Genomic DNA, 16955 nt, shown 5'->3' with positions numbered 1-16955 from the left:
CTGGCTTCCCCTAAATCCACTGGTATGCCATGCTTGTCAAGCTCTGCCTTTTAAAAAAAATATAATTTATTGTCAAATTGGTTTCCATACAACACCCAGTCTTTATATACAGAGCTCCTTCTGCTTAGATTGGATTTCCCTCTGCCCAGGTCCAGTTGGTGACCTTCCCACTTCTCCTTCCAAACACGGCGGCTCTGCTCTCCCATCTGGAAGGTTATTTCCAGCATCTCTCTCCCTCCCACAAGGACCTTGCCTACCTCTCCTGTTGTGGTCCTTGTTGTTGTGTCAGAGTTGACTGCTTAAATGCTCGCGTCCTGTGCAAAACTCTTTGAGGGTAGGAGCACTGTTTAATCCATCCCTCTGTGCATACTCAATACTTGGTGCAATGTTTTGTACACACTAATGATTCAATAAACATCTGCTCGTTGAATGGGCTAAAGGAAGGAAGAAAGCAAAGACAGTTTTTTACTTAAAAATCTGACCAACTCTGCTGGACCTAGCCTCCCAGGGGGTGCCACAACTTAAGAGAGTATCTCTATGGTGCCCTGAGCCTCTGCAACAAATAATAAGGTATTTGAGGATTAACTTCAATATGGATGCAAACTTAGCACCTCATTTGCAATCCTGCAGAAATGTCCTTTTTAGAACTATATTCATTGCCTGACCACACTGACGATTAGTCAGCAAATCTGAACAGGATTGTGAACAGAGGAGCAAAACACACCATGGCTTACATTCTTTGCAAGCTTGATGCTCCCTCCTGAGTAAGGCAGTGGGGTCCTAGCCATGGAGCCTGGGTTCCAGGCATAGCTCCCCTGGTCACGTGCTGTGCTCAAGGCAGGCCACTGCCCTTCTAGAGCAGCAGGAGGGACTGGACACGATCCCACTACTCACTCTGGGGGTCTCTGTGACTTGGTTTTATGGGTCAGGTTTGTTAGGCAGGTGGCGGTGCCCTGGGTGTGGAAGAGACATAGTTACCTTGCTTGGCACAGCAGCCCTGTGTGGCTCCAGGAGTGGAGTTGTGGTGGTCGGGGGTTGGTTTATGGCTGCCCAGTTCCACAGCCTCGTTGCTCCCTCACACTCCCACCGGGGGCTCCCAAGTGGTCAGCGGGGTCCCTGGGGCTTGGGCGCCATGACCTGCTGGGAGTGACACTGTGGTTCTGGGAAACGAGAGCATATTCTTTGCTTTGGCATGTGTCAACACCTAAAGAAGGGACCTTTCCAACTTGCATCAAGATGAGACTCTCCTGAGGAAGACAAGGACATGTCTGAGATCGAAAAGGGAAAGGCATCTGTGCATTTCTATTCATTCTCTGTCTCTTGTCAGTCTGTCCATCTGTCTGCCAATCTTTCTCTCTCACAAAGACACACACACATATACACACACAGAGGAAGACCACTTTCAGCAATGTCTCTTTTCAAGTAGATCAGAAGGAGATGCTTCCCTTAAATAACATGGGACGGCCCCCCTTGCCTCCTACCTTCCTCTCTCTCCTTACCCTGTCCCTCTACCCCTGCCCAGACTTTGACAGCTTTGTTCTTGAACACCTTCAAGCATAAATCTCCCAAGTGGCCCAGAGTTGCACCAAGAATTCCAGATTTGACCGAAATGGTGACAGGTACATATCCTCGAAGCACGGCCGGGCCTCCTGCTCACCTCTCTTACATACAAGCTGCAAGAATGGCACTAGAGCAACAAGAAACAAAGACGTCCCTCTGCCACCATCACTGGGGGCCCCAGAGAGAAGTGCGGGTGGGGGCTGTTCAACTCTCTTAAACCTATTGTTGGATTTTTTTTTTCCGTTAGGGATAAGGCTTTTTGTGTTCCTAAAATAATTCATTTGACTGTCATTTTAACAAGTCCCTTGCCTGTTAAATCATGACTTCCTATGTGGATATTCCTTGACTTAGTTTGATTTGCTTATTAAAATTTCTTCCGCCTAATGTTCCCTTCCAGCCGGCAATGTGTGGGATTCTATTTCTTCTTCAAAGAAAAGGAGCCCACACAATTTAGTTTATGTAATTCTGTGATATTCCTCTGCACAATGGCCACCACAAAACACAGCTTTTTCAACACATGGCTTCAAGGCTTAAAACACAGTTTTGAGGCACAGTCTCAGGGACAGGTGTCAGGAGCTAAAGAGTTGGATAGAGATGGTAATATTGCAGCTACCTCCTACTTTCCTCCTCGGAAGTGCTTGGCCATTTGATGATCTGTCAGATCAGCCACCTCTGTCCCGTGAGCAAACATGCAAATGTACAAGCTAGACTTGGATTTCAGGATGTGAGATGCGGAAGGGGACCCAGGATTGGGACCTCATCCCCACCTTTCCCTTCTTACCAGTGTCATTCAGGAGCCTGTCATGGGGATTCTGGACAACAAGCCTTATGCTTTAGGCAAAATAGGCACTGAGAAGGGTTCCTGAACTCAAACAGCAAAGCATCATGTCATGGCTCTGCAACACAGAGGCAGATACGCCCCATCCCGAACCATCCACTCACTCATTCATTCATCTGACAGAACATCTACTGAGCACTCACTACCTTCTCACCAGGCACCACGTTAGCTGGAAATGCAGATCCAGAAGAGCTGGGCAAGGCCCGTGTTCTTTTGGCACTTGCTTATTAATAGAAGGGAACTGATAAGAAATAAGTAAGACCGTTGCAGATAGAACAGGTCATTCAGGCTCTGGTTTATCTGCATCAAGGCCGGACAGAGAGATGTGGGATTAGGAATAGGAACTGAACTGAGAGCAGAAGGTTTGGAGCATAAAGGGTGGAATAAGCCCAAGGGGCTTTTGCATGTGGTCAGAAGGAAACACAGCGAAACACAGCCCCAAATAGACCTTTTCTATTATAACCTTGACTTTCGTCAAAAACTTGTGCGAGAATCTGCCACCGTTTGTGATTTTCAAGTTTTTTAAAAGATAATGTTCACCACATCCTGTGGTATTCCCCATGTAAAGTCTAAAGTGAAGCATTTTATTAAGAACCTGGAGGGAGCAAAAATTCTAATATTCTGATCATGAGAACTATGCTTTCTTTATGTCTTCTTGGTTGTGAAGAAGATCAGAGGAATATTTGAATCAGTTTCTGCAACTATATCTGCCCAGGTTATAATTTGGAGAGAGTGTTCAAGATTGATAAAAGCGCCCACTTCAGTCACACAGAGCAGGCTCACATCCCCATTTCCTACTGTAAGAGGACCTTGGGAATGTTTATTAACCACCTTTCTGAGCTGAGTTTTCACCGACAAGGAAGGGGTGATACTCAGGAGGTTTCTAATGTGATAATGCACCACGCTCCCAGCATAGAGTAAATGCTCATAATTATTATCCTTTTCCATATTGCTACTTTGCAATTTCTGCCAGGTCTGTATTCCTCTATTTCCCTGTACGTTTCTTTTGTTGCAAATTTTCTCAAATCCATTGTAGAAAGAGATAAGTTACATGTAAATTTTTTTTAAGTTCCATTACCCCCTGATGGCAAAACCAGAGCTGAGAGTAGGATAAAAAAGCTTCAGGCATGTACTTGCTCAAAATAAAATCTGTTCCTGAACTCAAAAAACTGTTATGGTCCTTCTTCCAGCTAAATAATGCCAGTTTCTATAACCTCGTCTCATATACTTTAATGAGGTTTCCTTCAGAGCCTGTGTTTTCCACTCACTGTTTTTGATTTCTTAGTGTAGAGGCAATTTTTAAGAATCATTTTCTCTATTGTAGATATGGCTTTTGTCCACTTTCTTTTCATTTCTGAGATGGTACTCACTCACGACTTTATATATTCCAAAACAGAAAAGCTATTAATGACTTTGTCAGTTAGAAATTGACAAAGCAGAATCTTTTGTCTCCCTGTGTTTTGAAAAAAAAAATCTATGATAACATGTCCCTTCCCTAGAAGTGACAATTTTTTCCTTTAAGATTCCATCTCCTTACAGAAGGTTTTGTTTTTGCTAATCTACTATAGTGCATAAGAATAACTTAAAACATTAAACATGCAAGGCCGGCCCAAGATTTTTTAAAAGTCCAAGAATATATCACTTAATTAAAAACATTTTAACAATTTTGAGTTATTTAAGTTGGAAAGCAAAACAAGTAAACAAAATATCATTGTTGGATCCTTGCTGCACATAGGAAAACAGCCAGCAAATGCAAGCTTACTCCCTATGAAGTGGGTCACAATGTGATAGATTGTTCTCAGCAGCTCACACATTGGATTCACTTTTTCAAGGGTCAGTTAAAATCTATGCTTAACATAGCCCACAACCAGAGAGCCTTGATTACAACCAATAATTGGAAAATTACAGTGTTGCTGAAACTGTGACTAATATTCTCTTGGTTTCTTATCAGTGTCTGTTACTCTTCACCCAGGCAAGAGAAAATAAAAGACACTTGAATTACTTAGTGGGATGGAGAAAAAACTGGAAGCAATTTAGTGATACTGTTAAAATCCTCCTTATACAGAGAATGGGAAAGCCACTCCTCTTTGCAGGGAGGGAGGAGAAGTCAGGTCTCTGTCCCATGAGATTTGCCTTAGCAATTAGGAAGAATTGCGAGATGGTAAAACAGTGGAATCACTGTCTGGGAAGAGTGGTCTTTTATCCACGGCCATTTAAAAACAGGACAGACCCACCTCTATCTCCCACGGTTCAGATGTGAAGGGAGAATGATTAAATTATTTCTTCCACCCGGATGAGTCTATAGTGTGAGCTAGGAACACTTGTGAATGCCCGGGAAAACATAGCCACAAAGGAATCGCACGTTGGGAATCAGCTATCCACCTGCTGCGTTCAAGAGGCAGCTGTCGTGAGCCTTTAACGATAACACCTGTTTAGGGACATGATGGCATTTAGTTTTATGTTAGCCTTTGTACATAACTTTTTGTCTCTATTTTCTTCTCTCTCTGCACTATCTACTAACTTGTCATGTCTTTCTGTATTTTATCTATTTTTAATGGCAAACTTAAACACTTTCTGCAAAAAGAAATGACATGATTGAAGAAAATCCATCATATTAATTAAAGTTTTGAAGTTCTGCGCGTGTGTGTGTGTGTGTGTGTGTGCACCAGGAATCATGCCAGTTCCAGGGGATATAAAGAGCAGGGAACACTGGCTTCAAGTCTTCACAGCATAGGGATGCACATGAACAGGTCAACTAGCAATAATACAGTAAGGATCTCTGCAGGGGAAGGGATTCCTGTGGGATCAGGGAGCAGAGGCCCATGTTTTCAGGAATGGGAAAAGGCTGGAAGGAGAGGTTATAGCAGAGTTGGTGCTGGAGCGTAATCTTGAAGCAGGAATACCATTTCTGCTGCAAGTACAAACAGAGAGAATGTGGGCAAAGACAGGGGTGGGAGAGTGCAGCCTTCAAGGAACAGCTCCGAGGGCGCCCTTCTTATTCCAGGCAAATGCCATTATTCCAATCAAGTAAATTACTGACAAATGTCTTCCTTGACTAATGTTTCCTTCTATGCCTTAGTTCCCACCACGTGGACAGGGATCACTGGTGTAACTTGACAGTTTCAGGAGAGTTGCCTGGTTTCCAGGGAATTCTGATAAAAATACCACAGCACAAGTGTCTTCAACAAAAGAAAAGCTCTCTATAATCTCTTTTGAGGCCGTGACTGATACTATGTCAATAAAAATCCCTCTGCCTCAACATTAATGCATAAATACCCTTTTTCAAACACAAACTTTTCAGATAAAGGGATGCTCCCCTCCAAAAAATTGGTATGATACCTTTACAAATACACTAGACTGTTTAATGTTTGGAATTTCAGTTTTGTGATTAAACCTGCAGGGCCATGACTAGAAACAATTTGTGGGTTTGTTGCAGGAGGATTTAAGTATGAGGGCTCTGGGGATGGTGTGAGGGGACCCTTGGCCAGTGAATGAGCCTGGCCAACTGCCCAAGACCTGTGTTTCAGTGAGGCTTTTTTAGTAAAGCAATATCAGTAGTATTTTAGTAGTAGATTTTCATTTGTTGAGTACTCACTATGCTAAGGGCTTGATTTGCACTATCTCATTAAGTTCTGACAACAGCCCATTTACAAATGGTTACTGAGGACCAGAAGGATTAATTAAGTAAATCGTCTCAGAATACACAGGTTGGAACTTGGTAGGTGCTGCACCAACTTTGGTTTAACTTGCAATTATATTCTTGAGTATTTAATTCCTAGTTGTTTTTAATCTCCGTAATAATACTTTAAGATGTTATCAGTCCACATGAAGTTTATATAAACTGCAGAAATCTTATGCTCTAGCAGCAGCCTTTCTTTGTTGGAGATTTACAAAGGTCTCTGGACAAAGCCCCTGGAGGATGGTCAGGTAACCGAGGTCTCTGAACTGCCCAGAAGAGCCAGGGCACCTGGGAAGTGCACAGATAGCTCATGCTTCCTGGGCTTTGCCAGCCTTCCTGACAGGAAGACTGGTTTCCAGGTGACAATGTGGTCTGTCCATGTTCATACTGTCGTAATGACAAGCATTAAAAAAAAATGACCACATGGTACCAATAGTGTGATGAGATGCTTTCTGAAGTCTGGCTTTTCTGCCTATGGTAAATTCCATGGTTACCGCCAGTGGGGCCAGAAGAATGCCTAACAAGAGACTCAAATAATGAATGAATAGGCATGCCACATGGCCATTAAGGACCGAGACACAAAATGCCAACACTGTGCTTCATCAGGTTAATGGACTTTTTACAAGTGCCCTGTTCTTGGAAGATGGAAAAAGTGCAGGCCTAAATTGCTGCTAAATAGACTTATGTAATCCAAAGAGTAGACTGTCGCTGAAGCCTGGTCCTCATGATGTGTAAACAAAAAGTCAGGAACTTGCATTTGATTGATGTGTGTAATAAGTAACTGCCCCTGGGATCTAAACTGCATGACTCAACACATTTTTAGGCCTTAATCTTCTCTTGAAAACAAAAGTCTTATTAGTTGTAGAATAGCATGTACTTTTATAGCCAGGAACCCCAAAAATGCACATTTAAATCCCAGTTTTAATATACTTTGATGGAGTCAGAACACTTGCTTGTTTCAAAAAAGAATCCCTTGTGCAAGTTCGAAAAGATGTTTTTCCCCATGTTTTAAAAGCTACAAACAACCCAGCTATTGCTGAGTATCAGCTCAGCTCACATGGAATGCTCAATGTTGCAAATGATAAAAAAAAATGCATTTTTTCTCATCAGATACAATGGTTTCTACAATAACATTGGCTCCAAGGGAGACATGGTTCTCTGAGATTGGATTTTGTTGGAAATTATGGTGTTTGAAGATTACTAAGGTATCAGAGGTCCTTAATAGAAATCTCAGATGACCGGGACATTCTGTAGGATAGAGAGTTGTAATGCAAGACTGGTGGCCTCACCCAGCAGGGACCGCCTCTAATTCCGGGTTGTGTATAGGGTGTCGAAGGCTGCAGGGATCACTAAAATGTTCAGTGATAATAACCATAATCAACCCTAAAGAAGGATAAAATTGGATCCAATTGAATTGATGCTGGATTTCTCAAAGGACGGCACTCTGGGGGCAGTCACACCGCCGGGGCCATTTGGTCCTCCTAATCCCTGTGGGCTAGAAGGAGCGGGGAGAGACAGACCCCAGCAGAGCATGGAAAAGCATGGCCCCTCGGGGAGCTTGCATTTTTGTTCTTGCCATCCCTGTGTGAACCCTTAGGAAGATGCTTTGTGTCGTATTTCAGATCTCCCTTGGAGAGCAGCTCTCTCACAGCCTATCTCTCCCAGCATATACTTCTTTCCCTGGGAAGACAGTGATTGTGGAGCTGGCATCTTCCACCCCTGCTCATTGTCTGTTTGCCCCCACAGAATCTGTACCAGAACAGGTTTTTAGGCCTGGCCGCCATGGCATCCCCATCTAGAAACTCCCAGAATCGCCGCCGGTGCAAGGAGCCACTCCGTCACAGCTACAACCCTGGCCAGTTCCACAGCATGGCCATCAGGACCGGCCCCCACGGCACCGTCACCATACCCCGCTCCACCAGCGACACCGACCTGGTCACCTCAGACAGCCGCTCCACACTTATGGTTAGCAGCTCCTACTACTCCATAGGACACTCTCAGGACCTGGTGATCCACTGGGACATCAAGGAGGAAGTGGATGCTGGAGACTGGATTGGCATGTATCTCATTGGTGAGTAGGACAGCGCTTAGCCAGACTCGCTGACAGAGTGCTGCAGACAGAATGGTCTCGGCCATGTGGGTCGGGTGGTCAACGAGCGTAGCATTCACAATGCACTTTTAGGTATGCTTTAATATTTCAACAGACTCCATACTTTAATTAAAGTGCACAATTTACAACCAAATGTGTTATACACCAAATTCTTTTTTTTTTTAAGTTTATTTATTTATTTTGAGAGAGAGAAAAACAGAGCACACAAGTGAGGGAGGGGCAGAGAGAGAAGAAGAGGTAGAGAATCCCAATCAGGCTCCTCCCTGTCAGTGCAGAGCCTGATGCGGGGCTTGAACTCACCAACTGTGAGATCATGACCTGAGCCGAAGTCAAAATCCGGACTCCTAACCGACTCTTAACCCAACCCAGGCGCCCCTGTACAGCAAATTCTAACACACTGGAGACCCATTCACTAAGGCTTCTCTTACCATCTCTATTCAGTGGAAGAAAACCATGAGTTAGAAGGGCCAGCTATGGTTGAACACAAATGTTATTACCATTTGCAAGTATAGACGCTCTTGTAATTATGAATAAGTTAATATCAAAAGCCTGTTTTCAAGTCTGTATGTTTTTAAGACCAAAGCAACACCATATACACAAGCAAAGGACACACATCTCTACGGAGGGGGTTCTACTTTGTTTCCAACGTAATCATGTGCCTCTTTTCACCTGTTCTTTGACCATTCTTACTGCTTTGTATTCAAAAGATGTAATGGGCTTCAGTGGACAGTGACAGCACTGCAGGCTGGGAACAGAGTGATGGTTGAGAGGAAAATGGCCACACAAGTCTGTGTGCTGCAGAAAACAGATCTCACAAATTTGAAATCCCATGAAAAAATGTATTTGATCTATTTTACATGATAGAATTGAATGTGTTAGAAATTGATGCATTTATGCTGGTTAACTGGCAAGCAGAGGTGTGGTTGCTGGGTGGGGAAGGGGAGTCGCTCAAGTCAGGCACTAAGTTCAAGGGAGACCAGGCCTTCTGCCATCAGTCTGTGCAAGGAGCAATTTACACATTCTGACACACAATGCTGATTTAACATGGAATATCACAGAAACCAGTGGATTGTTCTAAGTATTTTGCAACCTGGACTGTTTTTCTGATAAACTAAAGGGGATCCTATCTAACTAACTAGCTGTGAGGGAAATATTTTTAGATCTCTTAACAGCTTTGCAGTCAGCTTGGCTGATGTATTTACAATATATGCATTATTGTAAAGATGGAGAAACATAGTTTTTTAAATTTGTACACAAGTAATGGTTACCAGCTAAGTTGGACTTAGGTAAAATTGAATTTGCTGAAAAAATAGTTCTTGCGTAAAATTGTTTGGATACCATCAATCTAACACAGAGCTTGCAAAATAACAGCCCACCAAGCATATTTTTAGTCCACATTGTTTTAAATTTGATAAGTTATCAACATTGAAAAATGTAGAGATTTCACATTGAAATCCAAATTTCTAGGTTCTTTCACAAAAGCCCTCAATTTGGCAGACTGAGCCTGTAATTCTACTTGGCTTTAGTTTGCTAAAGTTAAGCATTAACTGCCTCATTTAGCCTGGTCTGCACCCTTTAGTTTTGCCACAGTCTCCCTCCCACCCATCCCTACTTTCATTGTGAAATGTTACTTGTTTAGCACCTTAGGCAATTAGGGTTTTGGCCCCAGATCTAGTTTTGAACCAGCTCTTTAAAGCTGCACCTTCCTGCAGTGGTGAGTCCTGTTGTCATTCATTCATTCATTCATTCATTCAGGGAACCATTGGAGTAGGAGGGTGTTTTGTGGGGAAGGTGATAAATCCAAAGACATTCATCCAAGGTGAAGGAATGGGCAGATCTGGAGCTCAGCCCTAGATCCAGGCTGTGGGTGGAGGTTTGGGGTAACTGGCACCCCAAGAGTCAATTAAGTCATTGTGGATTGTGTAGAAAAGAGGACCGGAACACCTCTGTCAGAGGGACGGACAGGAGAGGTGCTCACAAAGGAGGTGGAGGAGGGATGGAGACTTAGACCACGTCACAGAAGTCGAGAAGGTGGCGGAGGAAGGAAGGGGCAGTCAGCAGCATCGAATGTCGTAAAACTCTAGGAATGAATAAGATCTGGTGTTAACATGACATTCTGATGGAGACAAAAGTAAACACAGCTCGTCATCTTAGGATCTTAACTTGACAGTTTGCTCTTCTCATAGTAGCTGCACATATATAACTGTGAAGTTATTTAATGCAGAACGCCAACACTTTCGGCAACATAGCATTTCAGAAATAATTTCCAAATCCAAAATTATCTGTGTGCCTTAAGAGTTCATAATTTGTAGGTCCTTAGTAACGTGTCTGTCAGATTTGCAGTGTCTTGCCAAAGATCGAATCACCATTCTAGGCCTAAAGATTTAGAGGTGATGATTTCATTTAATCTGTCATTTCACCACTGAAGAAATGCCGATGCAGTGGCTCCCAAGGCCACACAGCTGCCCTCGCCTGGTGGCAGACCCCATGCTGCCCATAGGAACATCTCGGTGGAACCTGGTATGGTATCATTCCACACCAGTGGACCATCTGTCCACGTGAGGCCAGGTTTGTGATGCTTTTAGCTCTGGCCTCTAGAGCTCCAGGAATACACGACTTTTCTTCTGCCATAGAGAGTGAGACACCTGCATGTGGAAGGGCATGTGTGGCCCTCTCACCAACACCAGTGCTGTCCTTAGCCAGGAACCCAGTGATGGGACAGTGACAGTAGCATTACCGTTATTATCCGTGAAATCCAGTTTGGTTGCCCTCCTTTATGAGTGGCCATGAGCTCGATACAGAGTAACGAAGGATTCTCTCTCTGGTGACACAGAATGGGGAAAGATCATGTGGTTTCAGTGACAGCTTGACCTCGTTTAGAATTCTACCCTGCCACTGGCCAGATGTATGGCCCCAGCTGTGTACTGTCATCCGAGCTCTAGGTTTCTTATCTCCAACACAGAGGGGAAAACATAACTTTCTTCTCAGGATCATTGAGCAGAATTGATGAGACACTGCACATTTACTGCCCGTTGATCAATACTTCATGTCTTGATCTACCTTGTCAGGGAGCTCTATTCTCTGGATGTGTGATAGCAAATTACCTTAATTCCCAGGCTTCGTTCAGCCTAGCCTTCACCCTTAGATGGGTACTCAATCGTTGTAACTATGTATTATAGACAAAAGCTTCTTACCAAACCAATAGGAACATGGAAAGAGATTTTAAAGTTCAGTAAGTGGGAAGAAGGTCATCACCTGGTCAAAAATAAGTACATAGAAGCATGTTTATTAGAAATAGGCATTTTCAGAAAATAGTTATGCCATTATTCATTTGAAAATGCCTACTTGACTTTGACAAATAAAACCTAATTATATATGAGTTCTATATTTAGGGTTAGAGAGTCAGCAATGCCCATGGCTTACTCACACTAAGGGAACAGTCTTGTATAATTGAGTTAGGATACATAAGTTGGAGGATACAACTAATACCTCTAGTAATTAGAATGCTAAGTCAATGAGAATGTATCTATTCAAGTATTTTTCACCTCTTCATCTCACATTCATGTTAAAATAATATAAAATAATCTGCTTACTAGTGATGTCTAATAATGTTCTCTGACCAGTACCTGTATTCACTCATTCAGTCCTCACAACAGACTTTTGAAGCGGGTATTGATATTATCCCCGCACTGTAGTGAGGCAGCAAAGACACAGAGGGATTAAATAAGCTACCTAGGTTCACATAGGTGCTAAGGTAGCCTAATGTTCCTGCTTCAAGGGGTTGTCAATATCCCTGTAATCACACAAACATTGCTCCCACAAAATGACTTCCACCATGACAAAAAAATATGGAAAAAAAGAACCTTGGGACAGATGGCCCAGGGCCTATCAATCCTCAGGGTGGCAGGGAGCATGGCTGGGCCCCCACCATCCATTCCAGGCCTCTTCTTTTCTCCAGTGCTTTCCTCTAGTGCAGAATCCTGTCCCTAAAATTTGTATATCTCAGACTCCTGTGCAACCATGTCCCAGATGCACACTGGTCCCTTCATTAGGCGCACCTGTGCAAGACAGGGAAGGAGGCAGCAAACTGTGGGGTTCCTCCTCCTACTGGTTAGCCTGTGGCTGCCTCAGTCATGGCTTTGGAAAGTTCAGCCATCCACCACAGCGCCTTGCTATCCACTCACTCACTTCCTGGGTGATGTGGTGGTGGCAGCTCCCCATCTTGCTACAGGCTGGTTGCTCTCTGTGGGTGGAGAGGCAATCGCTGTGGCCTGGGAAGCAGCCTCTTGCTCTCCTGCCCACTGGCCACCGCTGCTCTATGAGGTTCTTGAGCTGAGCAGTTCCCATGAGGCCACTCTGAGTGAGGTGGAAGCAGGGCCTTGGAGAACCAGTTATTCTGGGGCTGTTCCCAGAGACCCAGCCTGGAGTCCATTTCTCTAGGAACCCAATCCTCTGCATTGAATCCCCTTCTGCATAAAATATCTGGAGTGATTTCTGTTTCTCTGCATCTGACCCCCACAATACACTTGAATTCCCAAGCAAAGACCAATAACTTTTCCAACAATTGGCAATGAATGCATTTGGGGAAGGAGTTGACCTCTCAGCACGGATGGTTCAGGCAGGAATATCGACTATTCTTTTTTCTTATGTGCTATGTGTTATGAAGTATTATCAATGTAAGAGAATGGGTTATTTATCAGGACCAATTGACAGTCTTTTAAAAGGTGTCATGTTTAATTTTTTTTTTTTTACGTTTATTTATTTTTGAGACAGAGAGAGACAGAGCATGAACGGGGGAGGGTCAGAGAGAGAGGGAGACACAGAATCTGAAACAGGCTCCAGGCTCTGAACTGTCAGCACAGAGCCCAATGCAGGGCTCGAACTCACGGACTGCGAGATCATGACCTGAGCCGAAGTCAGACGCCCAACCGACTGAGCCACCCAGGCGCCCCAAAAGGTGTCATGTTTAAATGTGTACAGTGAAATGTATCTTGTTTTCTTTAAAATGTGTGTTATTTTGCTATCCTCATTAGTCTTTGCAGATTCTTCCCACCTACTCATCCCATCCTTTTCTCTTTGAGGTTCTCCTTGTGCTGCTGTAGTTCCTTAATAGTTAACCTATTCTTAAACTTACTATAGTCTAATGAAATTGCCTGTTTTCTTGAATAAGTCCCCAAATCTATTAGAAACTTCCCGAGAACATAGACCATATCTTGTTCACCAGTGTGTCCGCAGGGTTTAGCACAATGCCCAGAGTGGAGGAGATACTTACTGCACATTTACCTAATGCATGAATGAGCATCCCTTCTAGATATTATTTACAGGGATACCTGATCATAACTGTTAAAATGAATATTCTGGTGATCAGAGTGGAAGATTCAAGTAAATACCTCTCCTTAGAGAATTGCTATAATGAGGCAAATCTCTACACTGAAAACCCAGGGAGCTAGGAAAATATTATGCCTTTTTGGCAGAAATGAGGCAATTACGGTAAAAGACATATTATGCAATCATCTTAGTAACCCAACCAGGGCTCTGAGCACACACTGTGAATATTAAGACTGGCAAATTTTGCAACCAAGTGATTTTCCAGGGGATACAGTGCCTGCCATTAATGAAGCAGAGATAGTGTTGCTGTGCCCAATTATCTTTACCAAAGACGAGATAGCCAAAAATGTGCAGTCAACATGGGAGGGCACAAGCACGTTGACCAGTTGTCTCATTTACTCCTCCACTAGGAGGTCCCAGTGATTAGTACCCCACCCCCATTTTGCAGGGGAGGACCTGAAGATGTAGACTCGATGCCATTGGTATATGGCACAAAGAGCCTTGATAACTGAGTCCTTTGCTACAAGTCCTGCCTTCCTTTCACCTCCTTCTTGCCTGTTTTCCCAGTCTAGGCAGATACAATCTTAATTGCAAAAAGGACAACCATGACCTTGCTCCTCTTGGCAGAGCTGGAACTTGGAGCCTGCTCTCAGGAACCCCTGAGTTCTGTTTATTCGTCTTGTCACTGCAGTGGATCTGGATTCTCAAAGCCACAGACCCATCTAGTTCAAGTGTTTACTTTCTACCAGGGCCCCATAGATAACCAAAGTAAAATTCATATCCCTGTCTTAGCCTCCACTGAAAACATGAGGTCTGGAACCAGAGAGGGGGCAGTCAGCTTCTCCTTCACAGATCAGTCCTCTCCAGGAACGCTGTTCCTGTCTGGACACCAACTTAAGGAGGATATTGGCAACTGCAATGTGATGAGCAGAGAAAGAGCAGGAAAGGAAAAGTACACAGTCCCCCACAAGCTCCTCTTAGTGCCTCCATGCAGGAGGCTCTCCGTCATCTTAGGTCCTGGACACCACATCAAGGCCTCTCTCTGCCCCCTCCACACCCACCCTCCATCTCCACCCTTGTGGCTTCTTATCCCTCAGTGCTTCCCTGAACTCCAGGTGGCCTCCCTCCTTCAAACTCCCTGTTAGAGCACCCTGTTCTTTTCCTTCCCATCCCCTATCACAAATTGTAATAATACCTTTATTTCTTCACTTAGTGTTTAAAGTCTGCATCCTCGGGGTGCCTGGGTGGCTCAGTCAGTTAAGCGTCCGACTTCGGCTCAGGTCATGATCTCGAGGTCCATGAGTTCGAGCCCTGCGTCGGGCTCTGTGCTGACTGCTCAGAGCCTGGAGACTGTTTCAGATTCTGTGTCTCCCTCTCTCTCTGACCCTCCCCCATTCATGCTCTGTCTCTCTCTGTCTCAAAAATAAATAAATGTTAAAAAAAATTAAAAAAAATAAAGTCTGCATCTTTAATTGTTTGAAAGCTTTAGCTCAGAAAGGACCATATTGAGTTTGCCCAACACCATGGCTCTTGCATTTTTCCCAGCATGACAGACGGTTCAATCTTGATAAGTATCTGTTGAATGAACAAATGAATGCATGAGTGCATGAAGGATGGATGGATAAATTCATGGATGAGTCCCAGATATTAGATGATAACAGGTATCCAGGCTGGAGAAGAGATGCTATAAAGTGGGGTCTATGAGAGCTGGGCCCCAAACAGAAAGTGTGATTGAATGTTTTCTTTATGCCTCATTCACAAACCCAAAGCGAGACCAATTCCTGGAAGCTTTAGGAGGAAGATTTTTGCACTCAGATTTCACACACGTAAAGACTATTCAAAAGTGAAATGGCCTGCCATAGAAGCAATTATTTTCTGTTTGTGGAAGTGTTTGCAAACCAGCTAGATGATCGCAGGAGTATTGAAGAGCGGGGATTGGCTCTGTATTACAAAGAGTTGGTCGAGAGGGTACCTGAGGATACTTCTAGCTCGCTGATTTGGATTCCATGTGCTTTTTCGTCTGTTGAGTTAGAGATAGCATTAATATCCTTTGCTCTTTTTCTTTCTTTCTTTTCCCTAAATATACTGTTAGCTGATACATTTTTCTACTCTGCTTTCTTTCTTTCATGGGAGTATAGATGAGGTCTTGTCAGAAAACTTTTTGGACTATAAGAACCGTGGAGTGAATGGTTCTCATCGGGGCCAGATCATCTGGAAGATCGATGCCAGCTCTTACTTTGTGGAACGTGAGTACTTTTCCCATTCCTGTTGCTCGCGATGGGGTTCAACTGTTTCAAGTCCTTCGTTCTATTGCATTGCTTCCCTGAGAAATGTGCTGTGTAATAGAGGCATATGTTTAATGAAATGCTTAAAAATAATGAAAGGTGAGGTCTAGAGCATTTGGGCAACAGCCATACAAACCAGCCCAGACGGCCATTCCTTTTGTTTCAAAGAGATGTTTGGTTCATGGTCATTCATAGGCCTCTGGATTCAGAACCTTTTGGCTCAGATCTTTTAACTTTCACTCCGTGCTCCTCCACGTGCTCTCCAAATTTGCGATAGTTGCCCCTTCTGTATCCTGTAGTGCAGTGTTGGCTTTGCTTGAGCCAGTTCTTCAAGACTCTCTGATCATGGCCCCAGAATATTGGGGATATTCCACACTTCACCCTGATTTTCGGCTCTGGCCATAATTCCCCAGGGTGGAGGTGATACGTTACTACTACTGACGTGTTTCTTTGATTCCTGATCTACTGATATCTCTGGGTGTATAAACTTGTCATCATGTATTTTACTGAGATATTTCCTAAAATTTTATGCTATCTTTGAAAATAAGTCATTTTTGTAGTTAAGGAAGGATTCTTTTCCAAAATCCCCATACTGGTGCATTTCCCATTGCACAAGGAAATATCTATGTGGGCCTCATGTTTACCAACTGAAGGAATGCACAGAATACCCTTATCTGCAAGTTCTTCCCTTCCCACTTGGGTATGGGAGAGTGCTAAATGTACAAATCCCTCCTGCATCTTCTGGTCCATAGCAGGGATTCAGTCAGTATGTCACTTTTGAAAGGTAATGATGGAATAGTCCCTTGTTCCAACTGTCCAGTTCTCAGAGGAAAGGATACATGGCCAGGAAACTAAAGTCTATAATCATTTGACTTGTTCAGGAAAAACTATAGTCTCTAGCATGTTTTGCTCCCATTTTTATTTACTCTCATTTCCATTTGTTCACTTAGTAAGCATTTTGTAAGACCTACTATATTCCAAAAACCAGAGATTTGAAGATGAAATGTCTGGTGTCTTCCCTTTAGAAGCTTTTGGTGTCTCTGCTCCTAGAAATGACACAAATGCCCCCCTTTTTTATTGGCAAACATATGTAGATAGGAGATTGGTACTATCAGATGTAGAGGGGACATGATTTTATGAGATGTGGTTGGGCCC

At 43.6% G+C, this 16955-nt stretch overlaps 1 protein-coding gene across 4 annotated transcripts in view; it reads left to right on the top strand.

Moving 5' to 3' along the window:
* Positions 1 to 16955, top strand: part of HECW1 (HECT, C2 and WW domain containing E3 ubiquitin protein ligase 1) — a 429025-nt gene that overhangs the window by 175767 nt on the left and 236303 nt on the right. For all 4 annotated transcript variants that reach the window (XM_043588504.1, XM_043588501.1, XM_043588502.1 and 1 more), the window contains 2 exons: positions 7824 to 8148; positions 15654 to 15761. In XM_043588504.1, the coding sequence (XP_043444439.1) occupies positions 7824 to 8148; positions 15654 to 15761 (433 nt within the window). The remainder of the gene's footprint in view (positions 1 to 7823; positions 8149 to 15653; positions 15762 to 16955) is intronic.

Source organism: Prionailurus bengalensis, chromosome A2 (assembly GCF_016509475.1).
Source record: "Prionailurus bengalensis isolate Pbe53 chromosome A2, Fcat_Pben_1.1_paternal_pri, whole genome shotgun sequence".
NCBI classification, from domain to species: Eukaryota; Metazoa; Chordata; class Mammalia; order Carnivora; family Felidae; genus Prionailurus; species Prionailurus bengalensis.
Note: the sequence above shows the minus strand (reverse complement) of the source record. Positions and strands in the feature narration are given on the sequence as shown.